Source organism: Mustela putorius, unplaced genomic scaffold, assembly GCF_011764305.1.
Source record: "Mustela putorius furo isolate JIRA1106 unplaced genomic scaffold, ASM1176430v1.1 tig00000596_pilon_pilon_pilon, whole genome shotgun sequence".
NCBI classification, from domain to species: Eukaryota; Metazoa; Chordata; class Mammalia; order Carnivora; family Mustelidae; genus Mustela; species Mustela putorius.
In genome coordinates, this window is record NW_025421428.1 from 12213656 (window position 1) to 12238008 (window position 24353).

A 24353-nucleotide genomic window follows, 5' to 3' on the forward strand; every position below is an offset into this window, starting at 1 on the left:
CCACCCCAGCTGCATGACTTGGAAGAACACTTCACCCCCTGGAGTCCCAACTGTAAAATGCCGATTTAACAGTACCTAACGTCCGGGGTAGTGTGGCCTCAAAGAGGTCATGGGCACCAGTTAAGAATGTAGGAGACTTCTAAATCACCCCTGCATAGAACACCTTCCATGAGGAAAGACTGCAGTTTCCTCCAGCGCCTCTTGACTAGGGAAGAACAGGGACCTGGGCACCGGCTGTCTCGGCTCTAGCGGCCAAACGGTTCCCTGGATTCACTGCCAGGGACAGGGGGTTCCCGGAACTTCAGGAGTCAGCCAGCCCCACTGCTCCGGGGGCCCAGGGAGCCCCCGGCCTCAGGCGGGGTGAGCCCCAGCTCCCTCCCTCTCCACAGCCGTGGGCGAGGCACGGGTAAGTCCGAAGTAACCCCACATTCTCCACCGGTGTCCTCTAACGCTGGGCTGACCAACATTCGCGGGGCAGAGAGATGGTTCGCGAACCACCAGCACTGTAGCTCTTCACCCTGCAGTACCCACCCGTGAGATGAACACACACGAGAGGACCGGGAAGGGGAACACTGGGGACGAGGGTGGTGGTCCCGCAGGTGAGCCGTCCCGCCCCGCCAGCGGGGGACCGAAGAGCGGCGGCGGGGGGAGGCAGGGCCGCGAGGGAGCCCGAGGAGCGGTGGGCCGGGGCCGGGGGAGCCGCGCGCCGTGCGGGAGCCCGAGGCAGCCGGGGCGGGGGGCGGGGAAGTGGCGGCAGCCCCGACCCCGCCCGCCCTCCCTGCGCGCGAGCGGGCCCGCGGGCCCCGGGCAGACCCCCGCACGCGAGCTGCTCGCCGGACTGCACTGTGATGCACACGGCTAAGACCCAACCGTCTCGTTTTTTTAAAAACACTGGAGGGTCCAGCGGCCACGGGGCTCCGGAAACACCAAAGCTGTCAACCGCGCACTACAGAGGCGGGTCTCCGCGCCGCTCCGGACCCTAAGGGCCCCGGCGGCGCACGCGCGGCGCTCTGACCCAGGGCGCACGCGCGGCGCTCTGACCCAGGGCGCACGCGCGGCGCTCTGACCCAGGGCGCACGCGCGGCGCTCTGACCCAGGGCGCACGCGCGGCGCTCTGACCCAGGGCGCACGCGCGCCGCTCCCGCTAAGGGCTCCGCAGGCCAGGCGAGTCGAGCGTCGAGCAGGCGGTGCGTGCGCGGCGCAGAGTGCCGAGCGGTCTCGCCCCGGCGCGCGACCAGAAGCCCTAACGGTGGGCGCCCCCCCGTCCCCCGGCCGGCGGATCCGAGGCGGGGTCGGACGCGGGGAGCAGCTCTGCGGGAACTCGACGGAAAGAGAGTACGTTTGAGGCGCCGGGGACGAGCGACCCGTTGAGAGCCGAGAGTCGGCGCGGGCCGCGCGTGCGCGGCTTGCGGACGACCTGGGCCGGGGGCGTCGGCGTCCGGCGGGACAGGGGGGCGGGGCCGAGGGCAGGTGCGCCCCTGGAGGGAGGGGGGCGCCCGGGCAGGTGCAGGCTTGGGAGAGGAGGGAGTGCTCCGGGGCGAATGAAACCTGCGGGAAGGTGCAGCCCGAGAGAGACAGGGAATGCCTGGAAGAGGAGTGGGGGCCGCCCCGGGCCCCTGAGGTCTCTGCAGAGGCGGGGACCGCCGCAGGCCCGATGCAGCTTTGTCCGGTGCGAGAAGGAGCGCCCAGCGAAGACAAGTGGCGCTCAAGGGAAGATGACGCCTCAGGGAGGAAACGGGGGCTCCTGGGTACAGACGCACCCTCGGGGTGCGAACGGGGGCGCCCAGGGGATGCGCTGCAGCAGCGAGCGGGGTGGGGGAGCACTGACGCAGATGAGGAGCCTTCTGGGGCCCAGGAGGGCGAGGTTGGCGAGGCCCGGGGTCTTCCCTAATAAGCAGCTCCTCTCCGGGAAGCGCTCAGGTGGTCGCGGGGTGGCTTGTCGAGTGACTGTTCAGTCCTGAGGCGCCCGAGTTCTCACCTTAGGTGACTGCTGGTGTCCTCCGGACTTTCTCCCAAGGACCCCCCCCACCCCCTCCAACAACGTCTGGTTCTTCGCGGTGCACCTGAGAGCTGCGGTGGCTGCCGAGCTCTTCCTCGAGTCTGTGAGCTTCTGGTTGCTGCTGCTTTACCGATGCGTCTCTGTCCTTCTCCAGGGCATCTTGCAGGACCCGCTTCTCTACGCGATGTTGGGATTTTTGGAGCGCCCTGTGGTGGTGACGGCTGACATCAATTTGAACGTAGTGGCTCTGACTGCAGTGGGGTTACTGAGCCGCCTGTGGCAGCTCGCCTATCCAAGGGCTGTGGTGTAAGCCAGACAACCCCATTCAGGACGGATCGGAAATTGTGATGTGTTCATGCGCTGGGGAGCGGCACTGCCCTTCTGAACAGCAGAAGCCAGAGAGTGGAATTCAGGGCTTCTCGGTGATGGGTGTTTGGGGCAGAGGAGAGGACAGTGGGTCCTCAGGACGGCACCTGCTGAGTCCACCTGTCACATTTGCCCTGTAGTTCTCTGAAACAGGTGCCCCTGAAACAGGTGGTACCCATTTAAAATCAGGGGTAGAGGATCGATGGGTTTGGAACCGAGTCTCCACTGACCTCCAATTGTGGTGCTCTAAGGACCGATGACGGCTGGTGGCATGACAGGGCCACTTGCGGTCTGGCTAACGTGTGGTCAGAGAAGAACATACATTGTGGAACCCATTAAACACACACAAAAGTAGGGAGAATAGTATAACCCCCACCATGTGTTCATCACTCAGCTTCAGTGGACTTTTTTGAGGCAAGTCATAAGCATGTTTCAGTAATTTGGTATCTTTCTAAAAGATGAGAACTTAAAAAACTGTATTAACGTTATCACGCCTAAGAAATTGACAGCAATGTTGACGGTATCCTTGAATGTCCCCAACTGTCTGAAAACAGTTGCAGTTGGTTTCTGCATGTCCCCCCATGACCCCTGCCTCTGGTTACCAGGTGTGATTCTGACCCTTAGTCACAGACGCAGCCCCGGGTCTGGGAGGCCCCTCAGTAGACGGCCTGCTCGCACGTCCCTCAGCGGACCCGGGGAGGGTGAATCGAGGCTGTGTAGGGTAGACACCGGGGTGTGTGGCTGTTGTCGGCGAGTTTTCCCTCCTGTCCTTGTGGATGCATGGCGCTGTGCCGCTGTCTGAATATTTGGGGACTGAGTGCAGGTGCAGTCAAATGAGCACACGTTGTTTGGAAACAGGGATACATTTACCCCCCACCTGTGCGAGGGCATCCGCTTCTAGTGACTGTCGCGCATGTTTGCTTTGCAGCTTTGATGAAGTGTACTACGGGCAGTACATCTCTTTCTACATGAAGCGGATCTTCTTTCTGGACGGCAGTGGACCACCATTTGGCCACATGCTGCTGGCCTTAGGAGGTAGGATTCGTTAGCAAGAGAAGTAGCCATTTTTTTTTTTTTTAATTTTTTATTCTCTAAAGATTTTATTTATTTGACAGATCACAAGTAGGCAGAGAGAGAGGGAGAAGCAGGCTCCCCACTGAGCAGAGAGCCCGATGCGGGGCTCGATCCCAGGACCCTGGGAAGGCAGAGGCTTTAACCTACTGAGCCACCCAGGCACCCCTAGAAGTAGCCCTTTAAAACTTCTAAGTGAGGGGCTCCCGGCTGGCTCAGTTGGTGGAGCACGTGACTCTTGATCTCAAGGTCGTGAGTTCAAGCCCCACATTGGGTGTAAAGATTATTTTAAAATAAATTAATAAATAAAGCGTATTTATAACACCTAAATAAATAAGTTAAATTGTGGTCATTTGTTTAAGAAATCATTAAACTCGTAAGTGGAATTTCTTGAAGGCAGAAACTGTGTCTAATTAGTCATCAGTGTTACCCTGCAGCTGTCAGGGTTTGGTACTCCCCAACTCTTGCTGCTTGGGGTAGTTTCTGACTTGTCTTTTGTTTCAGGTTATTTAGGAGGATTTGATGGTAACTTTCTGTGGAACAGGATCGGAGCAGGTAATAGGTCATTTTCACGTCCCTTGTGACTTTGGAATATTAGGATGGAGAGGGTTTATTAATCCGTCCAGCGAATGATAAATTCGGTACACGTGGAAGGGTTGTGAAAGGCCCGGCAAACATCTTAGTGTATTCTCACAGCGCGCACTCTGTCCTCGGTTTTCGGTCCATGGGGCAGCGTCTGTGTGTGGCATCTGATCGCAGTTATCTTTTTTCCATGGAAGTTTTGTCTCTTGCCTCAGTGTTTTGGGGAAAAGGCAGGGCAGATTTATAAACGAGTAAAGCACTAACTACTTTCAGAGTTATGAGGCATTACTGCACACGGCCAAGGTCAAGGCTTTTATCCGCAACTTACACATGCCCTTCTGACATGGTGCCTAGTTTGGCAAACTTGTATTTTGGGATCTGTGAACGTGACTCCATGTTTGAAAACACACCTGCGGCGTAGGAAGGTGGTGTGTGCCCCTTGTGGTCAGCTCTGCTGTGGTTGCTTTTCCAGAATACAGCAGCAACGTGCCCGTGTGGTCTTTGCGCCTGCTGCCGGCCCTCACCGGGGCTCTGTTGGTGCCCATGGCCTACCAGATCCTGCTGGAGCTTGGCTTCTCTCATTGCGCCGCCACGGGGGCCGCTCTGCTGATACTTATCGGTGAGACCCAGGCCTCTGCCTGCTCTGGTGCTGCTCAGGGAAGCCCCCAGCGTTGGCCCTGGTTAGGTCACAGCGTGCAGCCCAGGAGAGCTCGTGGGTTTAGTAGATGTGCCCCCGCAGGGCCTCCTCCTCACAGGATGAAAGGAAGTGTGCCCAGTCTGCCCAGATTTGACTCTGGGAGGGCTCCGTGGCCCTCCTCCCAGGGTGTGGGCCGGGAGAACTGTGTGGTCAGACTTGTGAAGCCGCATACATCCACGTACCACAAAGTTGGTATTCCTTCTGTACATGACGAGGATAAAGACTCAGAAAGGTTTGGTGACTTGCCCGAGGTCACACAGGCCTTGCTAGGTATGATTCACACCTCAGAACTCGCTTCTGTGGTTCTGGAGCCCATCTCCTCCAGCCACCCAATCCTGAACTTCCCATGGCCACGTTCTGTGGCCTGTAGAGGGTGTCCTTTCTGTGGGTGCACCCGTCTCCCTGTGTCTGCCCTTACTCCCTGACAGCTGACGTACGTGTCCTCTTTCTAACAGAGAACGCTCTCATCACTCAGGCAAGGCTCATGCTTTTGGAGTCAGTGTTGATATTTTTCAACCTGTTGGCTGTGCTGTCCTACCTGAAGTTTGCCAACTCCCAAAAGCAGAGGTATGCAGCGGGGGGCACGCCCTTCCTAGTTAACGGGAGGGAAGAGTCCGGGTGGCTTGTTGACCTGAAAGGGTCTGATGCCTTTTCATTTGGGGGAGCCGCTTGGGGACTTTGTGTCTTTCGCCTTCAAGACTGGCCCTTGGCTCTTGACTTCACAAATACATTCTCATTTTTGTGTAATTAATTTTTTTTTAAGATTATTTATTTGAGAGAGAGAGCAGAGTGAGCAGGAGAGAGCATGAGGCGGGGGAGCAGCCGAGGGGGAGGGAGAAGCAGGCTCCCTGCTGAGCAGGGAACCTGACGTGGGGCTCAAACCCAGGACCCCGAGATCATGACCTGAGCCAAAGTCAGCCACTTAGCCGAGGGAGCCACCCAGGCGCCTCTGACTTCTGTATAATTTAAACTAACTGGAAAAATGTTCTGGCCAAAAAGAAAAAATTTCTGTCGGGACTGAGATTTGAGAGACGACGGTGCGTCTTTCTCGTCGTGGAGCTCAGGACGGCCCTCTGATCCCGAGAGCTCTGGGGGGTGCGCCCCCTCGGGCCGTGTCTTGTGATCCGTTCCCAGCTGTGTTCTTCTGCTTTGACCCCAGGCCCTTCTCCCTGCGCTGGTGGTTTTGGCTGACGCTGACCGGAATGGCCTGCTCCTGCGCAGTGGGGTGAGTCCGGGCTGCGGGCCTCAGGCAGCCGTGGCCGCCTCCTCGTTCAGTGCCTTGTTGGAACGATTTCTCCTTGGGTCTTTTCAGCGTCAAATATGTGGGTGTTTTCACGTACCTGCTGGTGCTCGCAGTGGCCGGCGTCCATGCCTGGCACCTGATCGGAGACCGGACTCTGTCGCATGTAGGTGCCCATGGAGTGGGGCGAGTGGCCGTCCCGGGGTGGGCGGAGGTCGGTGTGATGTGAGCATCTGGGGAGAAAGTCTTCTCTAGAAGACAGGCTTTGTGAGCCTCTGGCCAGAGGCTGTGGGAAGCCTGGAGCTCTGCTGCCCGCTTCCTCCGGGCCTGCCTGTCTGGAGGGTGCACCTTCCCGAGCGGCTGGACATGACCTGTCCTCTGTGTGGCGGCAGGTCCGTGTGCTGTGTCACCTGCTTGCCCGAGCGGCAGCGCTGCTGGTCGTCCCGGCCCTCATGTACTTGTCATTCTTCTACGTCCACTTGACTCTGCTCTGCCGCTCCGGGCCCCACGACCAGATCATGTCCAGCGCTTTCCAGGCCAGCCTGGAGGTAAGGAGGGGCTCCACGGCTGCCTCGGAGAGGGGACAAGACTAGGCTCAGGGTTTTCTTTCTTTCTTTCTTTTTTTTTTTTTTTTTGAGAGCAAGAGCATGCTCCCCACGGATCAGGGAGCCCGATGCGGGGCTTCATCCCAGGACCCTGGGATCATGACCTGAGCCGAAGGCAGACACTTAACCGACTGGACTCTGAGTTTCTTATGTAAACACTGTCAGGCGTTAGGGGGGAAAACCAAATCAAGACATGAAGAAGCCGCTTTAGTTTTTCTAAACAAGCTGTGCATGTGTGGGCAGCGTGGAAACGGGCTATGGGTCAGCTCTTCAGTGTGGCCTGCCTGAGGACATGGCAAAGTCCCACAGATGCGGGGCAGATGCCCACACGTCACAGGACAAGCTCGCCTCTGGCATTCCTTCCTGCTGACTTTGCAGAGAGAGTGAGACATACCAGTTGGGGGGTGGTGAGGACTGGAGAGTCCGATGGGACCCACTCCTGACACCCAGGCATGTGTGTTTGGGCAAATTTCTTAGCTCATCCAAGTGCTCGGCTTCTCGCCTTTTTTTTTTTTTTTTTTTTTAAGATTTATTTGTTTGAGGGGAGCCTGGGCAGTTTAGTTTTCGGTGTCAGCCTTCCTGCTCAGCAGGAAGCCTGCTTCTCCCTCTCCCTCTGCCCCTGCTTGTGTTCCTTCTCCTGCTCTCTCTCTGTGTCAAATAAATAACAAAGTCTTAAAAAAAAAAAAAGATTTATTTATTTGACAGAGGACACAAGCAGGGGCAGAGGGAGAGGGAGAAGCAGGCTTCCCGCTGAGTGCAGAGCCCGTCCTGGGGCTCGATCCCAGGACCCTGAGATCACAACCTGAGCCGAAACACAAGAGTGGGACACCTGACCCACTGAGCCACCCAGGGAGCCTTTTTTTTTTTTTTTCTTCTTTAAAGATTTATTTACTTGAGAGGGTCTCACCTTTCAAATGGACAGGGTTGCACTTCTCGGAGGACGCCTGTGGCCGCTAAGCGGGAGGCTGTGTGGAAGGGTCGGAGTAGGTCCCGTGTCCTCATAGCTAGTTCTGTGACTCAACAACGACTGCCACCGCCCCAATACGCCCCCGCCCGGAGGAGGTGTGGCCGTCCAGAGGCTCTCTTGCTCACGGGCCCCCTCTTGCTTTTGTCTTAGGGCGGCCTAGCTCGGATCACGCAGGGCCAGCCCCTGGAGGTGGCCTACGGCTCCCAGGTCACTCTGAAGAACGTCTTTGGCAAACCCGTGCCCTGCTGGCTTCACTCCCACCAGAGCACCTACCCCATGATGTAAGGAAGGCGAGCGTTGTAAACCGGAGGTTGTAACGTGTTTGGCTTTTTCACGTTTCTGCTGTTACCAGCTTTGACTCGAAATGAAATCTCCGAGGAAGACGTTGAGCTCTCGGGTTCTGTTTATCAACAAACCTTGTCATTCCTGTGTATGGAGCAGAGGGACTCGGGGGCAGAAAGCCCGGGCTCTCCCACAGCTGCTGCGTGGCATGCACACCGGGCTCTCCCACAGCTGCTGCGTGGCGTGCACACCGGGCTCTCCCACAGCTGCTGCGTGGCGTGCACACCGGGCTCTCCCACAGCTGCTGCGTGGCGTGCACACCGGGCGCGTCCTGGCCCTCTCGGACGGACGCTTGCACGTCTCATCCTCGTTTCCGCCTGGACACCCTGCCGGTGGCGTCGGCAGGAACCTCGAGAGAAAGGCTGATGGCGGCCCCCGGCGGACACGTGGTTGTGTTGGTTCCTTCTCGCAGATACGAGAACGGCCGAGGCAGCTCACACCAGCAGCAGGTGACCTGTTACCCCTTCAAAGACGTCAACAACTGGTGGATCGTGAAGGATCCTGGGAGGTGCGTGCGGGTGCTGGGACCCCAGGGTGGGGCGTCCCTCGTGGCGCCCTCTCCGTGGTCGCTTCCTCCCGCGAAGCTTCGAGAGCAGCTCCCCGGTGCTGAGCCCGCGGTTCAGGGGTTGGACGCTTCCTCAGGGAACTGCCCCCCGCCCCGCCCAGTGTCTCCCCGGGAGCTCCCCAAGCTCTCTGCCAGCACCACCTGTGCTCCCCACGGCATTCCCTTGCTCAGGCCTCACGGACGGAGGACTCCCTTGTCCCCCTGCCCCGTCCAGTCCAGCAGCCCGTCCGTGGACTTCTGCAAACGCGGTCCCGAACCATCCTGGCCTCGGTCTCCCCCAGCCGTCTCCTGCTCCAGTTCTAGCTGCCCCACGTGGGCTTTTAAAATGTCACTCATGGCAGATCACGGTCGTGCTGAAACCCTTCCGAGCTTCTGTTGTCCCTCCAGGGCCACCCAGGGCCATCCAGACCCCTGACGGTGGCCTACAGTGCCTGGCCTCTGTCCCGCCTTGTGCCGGGGCCTCCTTTTTTTTTTTTTTAAAGATTTTATTTGTATATTTGACAGAGAGAGAGTGAGAGAGGTAACACAAGCAGAGGGAGAAGGAGAAACAGTCTTGAGGAGCAGGGAGCCCGATGCAGGGCTCGATCCCAGGACTTGGGATCATGACCTGAGCCCAAGGCAGATGCTTAACGACTGAGCCACCCAGGCAGCCTAGCCGGCTTTTACTTTCTTTTTTTTTTTTTCTTTTTAAAGATTTTATTAATTTATTTGACAGACAGAGATCACAAGTAGGCAGAGAGGCAGGCAGAGAGAGAGAGGAGGAAGCAGGCTCCCTGCTGAGCAGAGAGCCCGATGCGGGGCTTGATCCCCTGACCTGGGATCATGACCCGAACCGAAGGCAGAGGCTTAACGCACTGAGCCACCCAGGCGCCCCTAGCCGGCATTTTCTTAAAACCTGACTGTCGCTCCTCTGGGAGGCTGCCTTGACCACCGTCCTCTGGTCACAGGCACGTCGGCGTCCCGGTACCCCTAGTGGCGCAGCCCGGATGGCTGCTGGGTTGGCCGCTTGCTGCAGCCCTGTGAGGCGGTCGGCCATGTCTGGCTGCTCCACCGCGCCCGCCATCACCCTGCTGGGCCTTCGGGGTGCGTGCGTGGGGCACGGGGACAAGGGAGGCCCCCTGACGAACCAGCCGGCTCTCTGTGTCCGCAGGCATCCGCTGGTGGTGAGTAGCCCGCCGCGGCCCGTGCGGCACGGGGACGTAGTACAGCTGGTCCACGGCATGACCACCCGCTTCCTCAACACGTGAGTGCCCACGGTCGGCCCTCCCCGCGCTTCTCGGCTCAGCCCCCTGCTGCCCCACTGCCCCCACGCCGTGTCTGGCTCCCTCGGGGCAGCCCCGCGTGTAGCCCGCACTCCGTGTTAGGAGGCGCCCCCGGTGGTGGTGATGACGGCGCACACGGAGGGGTGGGGGGGAACGGAGCTCAGCAGGGGAGCCCGCAGACCCCGCGCCGCCCTGGACCCTGCAGCGGGAGGTGGCCGGGGGCGGGGAGTGCTTCGAAAGACAGGTGAGGGAGAGCACGGGAGGGCTTCCCATATAGAGCCAAGCGCGGCCACTTCCCTGAAGTTGAATGGCTTAAAGTACGCGTGAGTTCAAGAGGCGTTGGAATCCGGCCATGCAAGGTCCAGAATGGTCCCTGCGTTTCGGTGCTCGGCCCTTTCCTGACTTGACCCGCGCAGTCTCTGCAAACCAGCGTGCCCTGGTCTCCTCCCTTCCTACCTCCACCAGCTTCTCAGGTCTCTCCGGGCTCCTCATGCCTCCCAGATGGTGCCTCGAGTCCCTGTTTGCCCCAGGCTCCTGGCCTCTGGCCTGCTTCTCCCTGGAAGAAGCCAGCGCTTCAGCCGCCGCCCCGGCTGCTTCTCTTCCTTCCGCTCCCGCCATGGCCCAGTCGAGGCCTGATCCCTGTGCTGTCGGGGCCGGTGCCCTGATCTCCTGCCTCCCCCCCCCTACCCCCCACCACCGGTGGTGCCCTGTGAGCCCACACCGTCTACTGGCCCGGCCTCCCTTCTCGGCCAGAAGCCTTCCAGTGACTCCCACCACGTGGCCGTCACGTTCAGAATAATGTCCCTACTTCTCCCTGGCCACGGGCCCCTTGGGATCCAGCCCCTGGTGACTCCCAGGTGAGCTTTACTGCAGTCCCCGGGCTTCCCTGCTGTCCCCAGATGACCAACCGCAGCACCCTTGAGACCTTCACACCTGCTCTCTGCCTGGAATGTTCTCGGACTCACATCCCCTATGGCCCGCTCGCTGTGGTCATGCGTCAGCTGAAATGTCGCCTCCTCAAAGCCTTTCCCAGGCGCTCCTGCTCTCTCGGTTTTGTCGGTAGCGCCCCACAGCCTGGTACTCTTGGCCGTGAGTGTGAAGGTCTGCCTCCTCCGGGTGCGAGGGAGGTTCGGGTCCTCCGGAGCGCCCGGCACAACGTAGGATGAAGTGTGAGAACCACACAGATGAGGAAGGTGGCTCTTTCTGGACATTGGAGGTCGCCGTCCCTGAGGGCGTCTCAACCCCCCACATGTTCCTAGTCCCGCAACCATTTCCCAGACTGGCTTTGTCGCCCATGGTGGAGTGGTGACACCCGTGTGGCCTGGGCTGCTGTCTGTCTGACCCCGCCTCTCGGGTACTGCTCCCCAGGAGAAGGGCTGCCGTCTGTCTCGTGATCCGCAAGCCCTCAGACGGTTCCCCTCGGGGCCGCTGCTCCTTCAGGCGGAGTCGGGTTTGTGTCCGGAAGTGAGTTTTTGCCCTTTGAGGCGTCACCATGGGCAGGAGAAGCCCCCTCCACAGCACGGTGTGTTTTCCAGGCACGACGTGGCGGCACCCCTGAGCCCCCACTCGCAGGAGGTCTCCTGCTACGTGGACTACAACATCTCCATGCCCTCCCAGAACCTCTGGCGACTGGTGAGTCCCAGCTGGAAACCCCTCCGTGGCCATCAGGAACGTGTCCTTTCAAAAGCGCCCTTTAGAGTAACTGATTCAGATGTGAAATTTTTAGCCCTATAAAAAGACCCAGGTGTTTTCGTGGGAAGGGAGACGTCTCCATGGGAGGGACGAGCTGGCTGAGCAGGTGGTCTATGGTCTGTGCTGGCCGTGTGGCTCTCGGGGCCCTGCCAGGTGAAGGTGGCCTTGGCGGCCTCTCCAGCCTCAAGACCAGGCCATGGATGCACAGGGTCGGGCCTCCCCGGCCACCCTCCCTTGACCAAGAGGCGAGCCTCTTTCATTGAGCCTCGCCTGGTGTGAAGGAACACCCTGGTCACAGGGTTTCCCTGGGGACAACTGGGGCTCTGGCCGGGCCTCTGAGCATCCAGGAACACGGGCTGACCCCCTCCAGAGTCCCTCTCCAGGGCTGCACGCGGCCTGCTGGAAACGGTGGCAGGAAGAGACAGTTGTGTCCCCGGGTCCTTGCGCTGCTGTGAGTTCAAGGACATGCTCAAAAACGGTTTTAGTCCCGTGTGCACGCTAATCCCCTGCAGCAGCAGCCGCCCGCCGAGCACCGGTCTCCCGCCCTCTGTTCTGGGCTCGCAGGTGTGACCGGCAGGACGTGCTGGGTGCCGTGCCGCTGGCAGGCCCTCCCGGCAGAGCCAGGGGCTTCAGGGCTGCCGTGTGTGTCTGTGTGTGTGTGTGTCGGTGTGTGTGTGTGTGTGTCGGTGTGTCAGCAGCGTCCCTCCGGCCCCCGCCTCGCCTTCTTGGTGCTGCATGTGTCCGCCTACCTTCTGCTTCTCCCTCCTGCCCTGGGCTGTCCGCACGGGATGGGAGCGCTCCGCACCCGGGCCCCGTCACTGGGACCTTCTCCCAGGGGCCCACCCACTGCCCTTCTACCAGGCCTCGGACAGCTAACGGCCAAGCCCCCTCCTCTCCCGTTCCCGCCGGCAGCACCTTCACCCTGCCGTGCCCACATGTCCAGGGACTGCGGCTCATGTGGCCAGGAGGGAGGGCAGCCGACGCGGGGTGTACCGTCAGCCCGGCTCCTCCCCGCTCCCGCAGAGCCCTTGGGTCCTCCGGTCCTCCCTGACAGCCACACGCCTGCACGGGCCGTCACGGGGCTGCCATAAGATACAAGGCCAAGTGCTGTCACGATGTTAGAGGTTCTGTTACCTGCCAGCAGCCCCTCGCGCCCCGCTGAGGACACCTCAGGGATCATCTCCAACCCTTACCTGAGCCGTCTGTGCATTTGCCCGAGCGAGAAGGCCGAGTGTGGGGCTCTCTCAACTCTGCAGCAGGGCAGTGAGCCCCCGGCCCGGCCAGGGGCTTGCTGCATGGGCGGGAGCAAGGTCGGGGCAGCATCCTGTTAGCTCCCTGGAGCTTGGCCCCTAGTCTCAGTGTCGTCGGTGATCAGTGCTCACTTGACAGGTCAGGAAATCGGGGAAGGAACGAGCTCATTGACAGGACCTGCTCTTACAGGACATCGTGAACCGAGAATCCGACACGGAGGTTTGGAAGACCATCTTGTCCGAGGTCCGCCTGGTGCATGTGAACACCTCTGCGGTCCTGAAGGTAAAGGGGCTCCGGCTTTGGCTCACCCATCCCGGCTGGGGGCGGCTCATGGCACAGATTACCGGACCCTCCGGGCTGAACGGGCTCTTCACGGGCAGGACGCCTGGCTAAAGCCTTTGCTGTGTTACACGCACATGGCAGGGGCAGGATTCCGGCTTCTCAGACTGAATCCTGACGTGGCGGGTGTACGGGGGGGGGGGGGAGGCTGCCGCCGTTGGCGGCTGTGGATAGAGTGACCAGGTGGCAGGGCTGGTGGGGATGAGTGGGGTCCCCGGGCCGGCGCGTCATGCCCCGTCTCCCCCACAACCCACTGTTTCGCTAGCTGAGCGGGGCCCACCTCCCGGACTGGGGGTTCCGGCAGCTGGAGGTCGTCGGGGAGAAGCTGTCCCGGGGCTACCACGAGAGCATGGTGTGGAACGTGGAGGAGCACCGATACGGCAAAAGTGAGTCTGGCCTGCGGGCTTCCTGTCACTTTAACAAGACACCCCCCTTGCCCCCTGCCAGGGGCTCGAGTTCACTCGGGGACAGGACGCCATGCGCACTCCCTGCTGAGCCAAGCCCTGAACAAGCCAACTGTCACTCTGAGGTAGCGCCCAGGGGCAGTGCAAGCTGAGCCTTTTGAGTGGAAAGATCTGGATTTGATGGGGCTCCCGCAGATGGCCGGGAAGGCCAAGCGGAGCGATGCCGTGGGCTGTCTGAGAAGAGGGACGTGGGCTTTTCTCCAGGCTGCCAGTGCGTGGTGCCCCTGACCTTCTCCTGTGTGTCGTGCCAGGCCAGGAGCAGAAGGAGAGGGAGTTGGAGCTGCACTCGCCCGCCCAGATGGACGTCAGCAGGAACCTGAGCTTCATGGCCAGGTTCTTGGAGCTGCAGGTGACCGGCGGGGGTGGCCCGGATCTCCCTGGGGCACGGGCTTCTCGCCGACAGGAGCGCAGTGCTGGGGAGAGCTGCACCCTTCCCCTTGTCTTCCTTCACCTGGGGCCTGGCTGAGCAGGAAGGGTTCCTGGGTCTTGGCCGTAAGTGGTGGAGGCCACATGGTCGGCCCTGGGCCTGTGGCCTTGTGGGCAGGAATAGCCAGGAACCAGGCAGTCACACGGCCAGAGTATACTTGGAGTCCCCCATGGTCATGTCAGTGTGGCCCAAGGTCAACATGGAGAGCCCTAGTGACGTCAGAATCAGAAACCAGGGGTCCTGAAACGTCAGAATCAGAAACCCGGGGTCCTGAAACGTCAGAACCAGAAACCCGGGGTCCTGAAACGTCAGAACCAGAAACCCGGGGTCCTGAAACGTCAGAACCAGAAACCCGGGGTCCTGAAACGTCAGAACCAGAAACCCGGGGTCCTGAAACGTCAGAACCAGAAACCCGGGGTCCTGAAACGTCAGAACCAGAAACCCGGGGTCCTGAAACGTCAGAACCAGAAACCTGAATCTAAAAGTGTCCTTAGCACCAAGTTGAGTCCCTTCCCCTGACAGACAGGCTGACGGGGGCCTTGGGGTAGGACCTCAGCACCGCCTGTGCTGGGTGGTCCAGGTGAACGTGGAAGGGACACCCCCGCCCCTCAGACAGGCCTCCGAGCGAGGGTGGCTCTGGCGCTGTGCTCGACTCTGGCCTCTGGCCCCCTTGCAGTGGAGGATGCTGACGGTGAAGAGCGACGACTCGGAGCACAAGTACAGCTCCTCGCCGCTGGACTGGGTCACCCTGGACACCAGCATCGCCTACTGGCTGCACCCCAGGACCAGCGTACGCAGGCGCGCGGGCAGGCGGCGGGCGGGGCGGTCACTCGGGGCTCCCCGGGGGGGGCGGGGAGAGCAGCCGCTGCCTCCTGCGCAGGCCTGGCTCGGCGCGGGGCCTCCTGCGGGGCGCCGGCGGCGCGGGGCCGGTGCTTGCGTCAGCCGTGGGGGTGAGGTCCCGGCATGGCTGCACGTTGGAGGAAACCAGGCTTTACTGCTTTTGTGGGAGCGCGTTGAGAGTGGCTTTTAAAGTACTCCCGCGCTGTCCTGTACAGAGCACGGGTGGGCTCGGCCACCCGTGCTCTGTGCGCATCCGTGCTGTCCCTCCTCACGCCGTCGGACGAGCAGCCCGGGAGCCGGCACCCTGAGCTCCAAACACCTTCCAAAAGAGTTCACGCTGAAAACGCTCCCCTTCCTCCTCCTCGGCGTGGAGACGAGTGGCCACTTGCTGTGAAGTGGGGTCCTTAGCTGCGCGTGGCCCCGGGTTCACCCTCTGCGGGGAGCTGTTGTCAGAGCAGGAGTGTCGGCCTTTCCGGTTGCCTCGCTGCTTTGCGCCCTTCCTGCAGCAGAGGGCTGCGGTTCCAGCCTCCGCCCGGGTTTTGGCTGCAGGCTGGCGGGCACGCGGGTGCTCTCGGGGCTGGGTCCCTCCAAGCGGCTGGTGGCTGATGGGGTCCCCTGTGCCCTCACAGGCCCAGATCCACCTGCTTGGGAACGTCGTGATCTGGGCCTCGGCTGGCCTCGCCACAGCGGTCTACGCGCTGCTCTTCTTCTGGTACCTGCTTAGACGCCGAAGGTGCATCCGGGACCTGCCCGAGGGTCAGTGTGTCTTGCTCCTGGTGACAGCCAGCCTCACCAGCAACCTGGGTCTTAAGGCGATCTCCTTGTTTCTTCGTGGAAGGGGCTCAAATGTATCTTTTTAAGAAGATTGTACTTAATTTGACACAGAGAAAGACCCAAGAGAGGGAACATCAGCGGGGCAGAGGGAGAGGGGGAAGCAGGCTCCTGCCGATAAGGGAGCCCGAGGTGGTGCTCGATCCCAGGACCCCGGGATCGTGACCTGAGCCGAAGGCAGACACTTAACAACTGAGCCCCCTAGGCGCCCTGTGTTCTGTCTTCCTAGAGATAAAATGTTGCAGTTGAGCGTCCCATGTTGTGTTAGAGGCTCGTGCAGGGAAATGCAGGGGCCAGGCAGGAGTGGCCCTCTCCCCAGCATGTGAGCCCTGCCTCAGTGTTTGCTTGCTCAGGGATGGCGGACGGCACGGAGTGGTCAGCAGGCCCTGAGTCACTCGGGGGTGGGTGGTTTGCATAACAGAAACTGCTGTGGACCGTCTTAAAACAGACAAGGACAGGGGGAGCCCCAAAGGCCTCAGCAGTGTGGCAGCGTCCACAGTCTTTCCGCTGACTGCTGCCCTGGGGGCAGGGCAGGTACCCAAATACAGCCCCTCACAGCTCTGGCTGCCGAGAGTCCGACCTGCCTGCCGGTGATCCTGGAGGAGCCGGGGCCTCAGGGGGGCAGGTGTGGCTCGGGGGGTCGGGATGGTGAGGACCCCGCAGAAAGGTACAGGAGGTTCTTGGGACATTGTTCTTTCTCCAGAGATCATGGGAAGGGTTGGGGGTGGGAAACAGAGAGCGTGTGTACCTTGAAGACGAGGAAGGCAGCTCGTGGGACTAGCGGAGAGCCTTTGCACGCGGGGCCCGGGTCAGCAGCGCTGGCTCAGGGCAGCCTCTTGCCCCGCAGATTGCTGGCTGCGCTGGGTACTGGCTGGGGCTCTGTGTGCCGGCGGCTGGGCCGTGAACTACCTCCCCTTCTTCCTGATGGAGAAGACGCTCTTCCTCTACCACTACCTCCCCGCGCTCACCTTCCAGATCCTCCTGCTCCCTGTGGTCCTGCAGCACGTCGCCGACCACCTGTGCAGGTACAGGGCCTCGGCGGCTGTGCCCCCCGGGCTCCAGGTCCGGGGGTGTCCCAAGGGAGGACTTCGGGTGGCGTGGGAAGGGTTGGGGGCACCATGGGAGGCAGGTGTGGCCGGCTGTGAGGGGGATGCGGGCCGGGTCGCACGGTGTGTAGTGGAGCGGAACCCCAGTGAGTTCTGGAAGCGGGGCCAGAGGGCATGGACTCAGTGTTTTCGGGGGTCGGGAGCTGCACAGCCTCTCGGGAGGGCTGTGGTTCGATCACGCCGGGAGTGGGGACGCTGCTCCAGCGCTGGAGCGTAGATGGGAGACTCCGGAACATGCACGAGGCGGGGGTCACGTCCAGCGCCTGGGGCAGGGAGTTAGAGAAGGAGGGACAGGCTGTCCAGGGGGCCCGGTGCGCCTCAGTCAGGAAGAGCCTCGTGCCCATGCCCCGGTCCCCACAGGTCCCCTCTCCTGAGGAGCGTCTTCGGCAGCCTGGTGGTGGCATGGTACTCCTGCGCCTGTCACGTGTTCAACACGCTGCGCCCGCTCACCTACGGGGACAAGTCTCTCTCGCCGGGCGAACTCAGGGCCCTTCGCTGGAAAGACAGTTGGGACATTCTGATCCGAAAATACTAGGACGCGTGCACAGTGAACGTCTGGACTGGGCTCAGGCAGGAAGGACTGTCATCGAGAACCGTGGGTGTCTTTGACAGAAGAGCCCAGGCCGGGCTATGGTGTCCCGTTCTCCAGACGGTTGATGATGGTTAGTTTTGAGCCGAGTTTCTGCTTTACAGGCAACACAGAACATGCCCAAGGCGTCTACCGGCGCCTCTGGGCCCCCTGAGCTAACAGTGAGTGGCTGGCGGGGCCTCGTGAGGGAGCGGCCGCAGGAGGGGAGCGGGCCACGGTGGGGAGAGTTAGGGTCAAAGCAGCCAAGGTCCCGGGCCTGCGAAGCAGGGGCCCCTCTGCCTCGTCCCCAGCGGGGCCACGAGGTACCAGCGTGCATCACGTCCACGCCAAACAAGCTACTGAAGGACGGGCCCCGGACTCTGGCCACTGCAGCAGAGACCCTGGGACCCCTCACTGCTGCCGACGTGACAGGGGCACACGGCCAGCAGCACCACCGGCACGCTGAGCCTCGTGTCCCCCACAGGTACCCCCACCCTGAGTTTGCCTTCTGTGTACAATTAAAAAGGGACACACTGGCATTTGGTATTCTTTATTGATTCTCCAAAAGGGCACAGTAAGCTTGACGACTGTCACACGGTCATCAGGAAGTAGCCACGGCCAAGCTCAACTGGGGTCCTGTGTAGCTACACTCAGTGCTTGATGGAAGGAAACCAGGAGTGTCCGTGCAGCTTAGCCCATGGCCAGGGGAAGGCGTCACTTCTAAACAAACGGAAGGGAAGACAAACCAGGACGATTCCGGCCACAGGCATCATGCAGCCGGGGGAGGTGGGGCGTATGCGAGGAGACTGGCTGGCATTGGACGCTGGGCCCTGGATGGGGCCCCGGGCTACCTCAGGGAAGGCCTGTCCACTCAGCACCGGGGCCCCAGGTGGCTCCTGAGCAGGGTGGTGTGGAGACACGGGGCACCAGCCTGCCCCCCACCCCACCTGTGGAGCCGGGCTGGGCCTGGGTGAGCATGTGTCGTCTCCTGTGTTGGCTGCTGGTTAAGGAAAGGCTTGTTCCCGGGGCTCCTTCCTTGGCGCACATCCCAGGAGGAAGGAAAGCTCTCTGGCTCCTAGAAGGGGGTGTGCCCCGCTGGATCGCACCCCACGGCGGCAGGGTGGGTGGAGCATGAAACTCGGTTACTGGGTCACGACTCACATGGCAGAATAAATAACGAAAACAGTCACACATGTAACACCTAGAGAGGGGAAGTACTCTTTTCTCGACCTGTTTCAGTCTCGTGTGCGCGGGAACCGGATCGTCCTAGAGACAGTCCCTCTCGCCATGGGTTCCTGTCAAACATACGCTGGGACAGCCACAGCATCCTGGCCGTGTGCTCCGTGTTCCCAAAGGACATGACTGGCTCACCACACGTTCCAGAGCATTTCTCAGTAACTTGGACTTTTAACCCTCTAATGTGCGGAAGCAGGTGAAGATGTCGAGGGCGTGCCAACATCCCGTCGAGTGCGACAGGTGCGGTGAGGGCCACTGCGCTCCCCGCCCATCCTGTCCATACCGTATGGCGCCCAGAGGAAGCAGTGGTGGCGTTTAGAGGGGCGAGTGGGCGGGTATCTCTGGGCCTAACCCTGAACACAGTCTGCCAGGGGTCCTGCCCAGGAGGCTGAGCACCCTGCTCCTCAGTGGGGTCTGCTGCTGGACTCCAGGTGCGATCGCTTGCCAGCGGTCAGCACCCCAGGACGGTCTCCCGGCTCAGGAAATGTCCTCTTGTAGCTCCGCCCATTGGACCCTCGCTGCCATTTGCAGAGGTCGCCGCTCAGGATGTCCTGGATGTGCTGCACGATCAGGTTGATGGCCACTGTGGCAGAGACAGCGCGCTCAGCCCGTCCGCCCCCTCGACGCCTCGAGGCCAGGCTCGGGCTGCCACCGGTTCGCTGAGCCACCCAGCCCCGCGGCGGCTCAGGCGCCGAGAGCACAGGCCTCCCGCCGAGGCTTCGTGGCGGTGCCCTGAGTCTCGGCAGACAGAGAAGCGCTTGGTGGGAAGGAGCACAGTAACACGGCCTGGCCCGTCTGTGGGGGTTTCGGTTCACCAAGAGCCCAGAGAAAAAATACTTCCTGCTATGGCGCGAGTCCCCATCAACAGAAAGATCTGTTTCCAGCCTCACTGAGCTGGAACTGACAAGCAAGGCGGGTCCGTTTCCGCTGTCCAACGTGTTAAACAGATTTTTAAAGTATTCTTTGGATCTGTGCAATACACATACGTGGACGGGAACCCTCATCACTTCACTGTGACCACCAGGACCGGGCAGGGCCTGGGGCAGTGGACTGGGGAGTCAGGGCAGCCGTCAGGCCTGGTTCTTACCCATGTTGTCGACCCCTCGAGGGATTATCACGTCTGCGTACTTCTTGGTCTGCAAGGCAAAAAGCAGATCTCAGAAGCTCTGTCCCTCCAGGGACTTCTGGTTGTTCGACACCAGACTCCACGGCAGGAGAGCAGCCGTGGGGGGGCGTGGCGGGGACCGGGGGTGTGGCAGGTGGGGGGCTGGGACTTGGGTGTTAGGCAGGAGGAAAGGCTGAGGCATGGAGAAGACACACGTTCCTCTCCTGGCGTCTCTGATACGCTCGTGCACTTTCCTGGGAACACCACTGTGGGAAGAGGCCCCTGAGCCACGGGACCTGCGGCATCCTTCTGCCACTCGTGACCCTCTTCCTCTGGAACCAGGAACCCTTCTGCAGCTGCCCGGAGTAGGGAGCAAGGAAGGTCACGGCACACCCCCCGGCTGGCGCGTGCAAAGCCCTCCGCGCTACCTGTCCCCGTGCTAACACCGGCTCCCTGCCAGGTGCTCTGCAGGTCAGGGCAGGGACAGAGACACCAGGAGGAACCCGGCCACCGAGGGACCCCAGCCAGGTGTTGCTAAGAGGGACACACCCCAAGCAGGCAGAGCAGAGGGAGAGGAAAAGGAAGCCGTCTGAGCTGCGGGACAGCCCCGCGGACCGTTCCGTGTGGTGGGCATGTAGACATGGGCCACGTCCTGGGGCAGCGGTGTCTGCAGGCTGTGGGGACCCACGGAAGCCATGAGCACAGGAGGGCCAGGCTGGCTTCACGGGGGGGCGCTCAATGTGGGGTGCAGAAGAGCTGAGGAAGGTCGTACTGCAGGGGCAAGGGAGGGACACGGTCACCCTGGCCAGACTCAGGGTGTGGCTGCACATAAGGGGAGCGGGAAGTTCAAGGACGGTGCTGGGGCGCAGCCTCCACATAGGGTCACCTGGTGGCACTGGGTGTCCACACTTTTCCCATTAACTACCTGCTCTGCCAAATGCCTTTCCTTCTGTGAATGACAGAGAATACAATTATCAATTTACTTTTCTCACCACTTGCCAGGTGCTTCGGAGAACACAAACGTAAAATAAGGTTCTCTTCCACCAGCAGCTGACAGAGCCCATCTGTCTACTCAGCACAAGTGGGGATCCCGGCTCGGTTTTCTTTGCGCCATATTTTACTTTTAAGAAGCAACGTGTTAAGTTTCCCTTTCAAACTACCTATAAATCCCATCCCGTAAGAGCTGGAAAGTGGAGAGAAAGACACACAGCCGCAGGCCTCTGAGCACCGGCCAACAGCGGCCTGGAGGGACAGGAGGCATGGGTGGGGCCAGCCAGCGCCCACACCATGGCAGCGATGCGCCTGCCTGGGCGGGGGACAGGCACGAATCCCTGCCCTCCGTGCAGCAACCCGTTCCGAGGGGGCCAAGCCAGGCACAGCGAGCTCAGCCAGCCAGAGACGCCCTGGACAACAGACAGCAGGGGGCCGGGCGGGAGCAGAGGGTCCTCGGGGTGACACCAGGAGGGTCACGCAGGTGGCGCAGGGGAAGGCCTGAAGCAGGAGGAGCTGCGTGGAGCCGTGGGCCGAGGGCCTCTTGCAGGCAGAGGAAGGCATCTGCACAGACAATGCCTTTAGAGCGGAGAAGAGTCCCTGGGACGAGGTATAACGAGCTAACTTCGCCCTTCATAAGCCCCTGCTCCCCCACGATCCAGCTCTCACGGTACAGGGCGCCAGGGGTCCTCTTGAAAAGGGAGAAAAGGAGGTCCCCAAGCAAACGGGAGGGGTACCGGCAGGCAGAACTCCTCGAAGGCCGGTTTGACGAAGGTGGTGTACTGGGTCAGGATCTGCTCCAGGTCCCTCCCGCGCTGCACGTCCCGGAGAACTGAGGCAGGAGGAGTAAAGCGGTCAGGACGCGCGGCTGGCCTCAGCCAGAGGCAGAGAGAGGCCTGCATCCGCCTTACCTCTTCTTGACAGCCTGACGTCAGAGTCCGTGTCCACAAAAAGGCGCAGGTGGAACATGTCCCGGACCTCCTGACTGTAGAACACCAGGATGCCCTCGAACAGGACCACGTCTGCGGGGTAGACCACCGTGGTCTCTGCTAACCTGGGAGACGAGACCAGGACACGGGCCCTGCTGGAGCTACGGGACCTGGGCCCAGGCACAGACGGCTCGGATCCCCAGGAGACAGGGGTATGCCCAGAAACCAACAGGCCCAGGCTGATGCAGGGCCATCTGTGGACCCCACGGGGGCATGCTAGCTGGCACCCCCTGCGCGCGGCTCACCTCCCCGGAGCCACCTTGCTCACCTTGAATGGGTCACAAAATCATAAGTTGGGACCTCGACAGTTTTGCCCTCCACGATGTTTTTCAGAGTCCTGTGCATCAAATCGTTATCGAAAGCATCTGCAGGGACCGAACAAAAGGCAAGACTCTCCAGGCGTCCTTGTGCTGGGGATGGGGCCACCCTCCTCTGCCTGGTGGGCGGGTGGCCACAGCTGGGTGCTCCAGTTCCCTGCGGCCTCGGGAACATCTGGACTAGGCCCCACCCCCACAGTTTACATTCGCAGGCTGCTGTCCCACACAGAAGTTAGACCCGGATTTCCTGATCAACCAACACTGGGAGGCAGGTGGGTTAGGCATCTGCTTCTATTTCTGGGAAATAACCACCGACCGAGGCCACTTAGGCCTTCCTCCCGCTGGGAGCAAGCCACAGGGTGGGATCTAGCGGTGGCAGGGAAGGGCAGGCTGGCTCTCTCCTCTCATCTGTCCACCCCATTAGCACCCGAGCAGAACAGACACGGCCCTCTCATTTACCTGCTGCTTGCCCTGCTAGCCTCTCAAGGCCTTTGCCCCAGGGCAGGACCCCACACAGCAGCAAGGTGGGGGGATTTGTCCCTGACCAAAATCTTGGCATAGCAATGGTCCCCAAGGCGCCACGGAAGCAAAGACTTCCTGACTGGCTCCAAATGAGGGAGCCGGCAGCTCCTGCTGGGCCATCTGGGGCACAGAATGAGGCAAAGTTCTTCTGACTTAATCACACAGCCTGCTCCGGCTCAGGCTACTCAGAAATCTCATGGAACCACTGGGGTGTCTCTGCATCGCCTGCCGACCCCGGAGCCAGTCCCCTTGGTCTGTCCTCCCCACCCCTCCCCTCAGGGTCTTCAGCTGCACCTGGGTGGTCGAAATTGTACTGTCCCTTCAACGCCTTGGCCTTCTGTTCTGGGGTCAGGACCTTGTAGAACCTGTCTTGACTCAGGATGACCAGCTTCCGCTGCCGGTGGTCCACTTCGTTCTGGCCCAGCAGCTCCATGATCTTCTCACACACAGTGGACTGGAAAATACACAGACAGGATTCCCGCCTGGACCTGCTCCCGCAGGGTCAGCAGACCCTGACCCACCCGCCCCCGGAGGCCTGCCCACCAGGCCAGCGACAGGTGGGGCTGGCCTTGGGGGAAGGCCGCGGGGAGGTTGCGAGGAGCCCGAGGGCAAGCGCCCCAGGCCCTGCTTGCACCCCGGCCGTCGCCCCTCCACCCCTCGCCCCTCCACGCCCCGCCCCGGAGGGGGCGCCTCGGCAACCAGGAGCCGGGGGTCTCTTCGCCGGCTGGAGGCCGGATCGGCCCGCCCCGAGTCTCCGAGGGTCGGGGGTCGAGGTGGCACAAGCAGGCCCCGCCGGGCCGCCCAGCCCCTTACCTTCCCGCTCGCGGTGCCGCCGCTCACCCCGATCAGGAAGGGCCGGTGATGAGGGCGGTCCGCCTCCGGCGCGGCGCCCTCGCAGTCGCCGCCGCCAGCCGAAGCCATCCCGGGCTCCGCTGGCTCGCATCGGGTTCCTGGCTCCCGCCGCCTCCCCGAACCAGCCCGCCCGCCCGCCTCCGCGCGAAGGTCGGGAGACGCCCCCGGGGCTCCACTTCCGGGAGGCGCGCGGCGCGGCGGGGGGGGGGGCGCGGGGCACGGCGGGAGTTGTAGTCCGAGGGGACCGAGGACACTGCGCCTGCGCGAGGCGGGCCGGCTCCCCTGCCGCCAGGTTGGCCACAGCCCCTCTGGTGCTGCGAGTTTGCTGCAAAAGGTGAAAGCCCCTGCGTAGCGCCTCTGGCTGCAGGAGTCTCTAGACGGGTGGCCGCCTCCCCGGCAGAAGCGGTGACCACCTCCGTCCGCGCCCCCTACCTAGCGGCGTCGGCGGTGATCCCACCCCTGAGACTGCAGGGCCCCAAGTCAGCCTCCCGAGCCCGGAGTCGGAAACTTACCGACCTTACAGCCTCGTGGCCGTCACCCCCGAGCGCGGCCTGCCTTCAGCCGACCGGTCCGGCCCTCCTTGCCAGCGCATAGCCGCTTAGCCCAGCCTCCCCGACCCCTGCAGCCGGTCCTCCACAGGAGCCATCCGAGTTTCCTACCACGGCCCGGGTCGTGCCGCTGGTCCCCCCAAACCCGCCTAACCACTGCCTCTGCAGCCAGCGTGTCTCCTCAAGCCCCCAGTCACGTGACGGTGACTTTCGACCTCTGCATTAGGCAGGCTGTGAGCCAAGAAAGCCGAGCCCGAGTCAGCTGGGTACCCCTGAACCCCCGGGGCCTGGCACAGAGAAGGCAAATGCTGATCGATTCCAACTGTCTGTTTCCCCCAAGGCATCAAGACTCTGTGGACGGGCGCGCTCCTAATGCACTGTGAGCCCCGCATGAATACTTGATGAGGTGTGAAGCCGGTGAGAGTTCAGTAACATGCAGACCGGGGCCAAGCCGCTGGGTCACAGGCAGCTTCTCCTGATGGAGGGTGGGGTTAGGAGCCCGGATGCGAGCTGAGAGAGCGCTCAGCCCTTGGCTTCTGCTGAGTGACCGCTGGCAGCTATGTGATTACTCTGTATTTCT

General features: G+C 61.6%; 2 protein-coding genes across 11 annotated transcripts; one reads left to right on the forward strand and one right to left on the reverse strand.

Annotated features, from left to right (window-relative positions):
* Positions 1-1120: 1120 nt before the first annotated feature.
* Positions 1121-17753, forward strand: POMT1 (protein O-mannosyltransferase 1). 6 transcript variants are annotated; one of them, XM_013058616.2, is made up of 20 exons: positions 1121-1335; positions 2154-2305; positions 3294-3400; positions 3941-3991; positions 4491-4637; positions 5171-5282; positions 5875-5940; positions 6028-6121; positions 6348-6503; positions 7678-7808; positions 8282-8377; positions 9585-9677; positions 11232-11328; positions 12829-12921; positions 13244-13364; positions 13694-13791; positions 14546-14659; positions 15339-15465; positions 16388-16565; positions 17007-17753. In XM_013058616.2, the coding sequence occupies exons 2-20, from the start codon at positions 2184-2186 to the stop codon at positions 17179-17181; spliced, it is 2178 nt and encodes a 725-aa protein (XP_012914070.1). In that variant the 5' UTR covers positions 1121-1335; positions 2154-2183; the 3' UTR covers positions 17182-17753. The 6 variants fall into 6 exon arrangements, 5 of the variants coding, with proteins under 5 accessions (XP_012914070.1, XP_004757144.1, XP_004757143.1 ...); XM_004757087.3 differs by lacking the exon at positions 1121-1335 and adding an exon at positions 1481-1748 and having other exon boundaries at positions 2154-2779; XM_004757086.3 differs by lacking the exon at positions 1121-1335 and adding an exon at positions 1481-1748.
* UCK1 (uridine-cytidine kinase 1) lies at positions 17749-23417 on the reverse strand. Of its 5 annotated transcripts, none has more exons than XM_045082626.1 (7): positions 23187-23416; positions 22668-22827; positions 21803-21899; positions 21457-21599; positions 21215-21377; positions 19538-19586; positions 17749-17934 (listed from the first exon to the last, which is right to left on the reverse strand). In XM_045082626.1, exons 1-6 carry the CDS (start codon positions 23292-23294, stop codon positions 19565-19567), a joined length of 693 nt encoding a protein of 230 aa, XP_044938561.1. In that variant the 5' UTR covers positions 23295-23416; the 3' UTR covers positions 17749-17934; positions 19538-19564. The 5 variants fall into 5 exon arrangements, with proteins under 5 accessions (XP_044938561.1, XP_044938559.1, XP_004757145.1 ...); XM_045082624.1 differs by having other exon boundaries at positions 21283-21377; positions 23187-23415; XM_004757088.2 differs by having other exon boundaries at positions 17749-19033; positions 21283-21377; positions 23187-23414.
* Between the last annotated feature and the right edge of the window lie 936 nt (positions 23418-24353).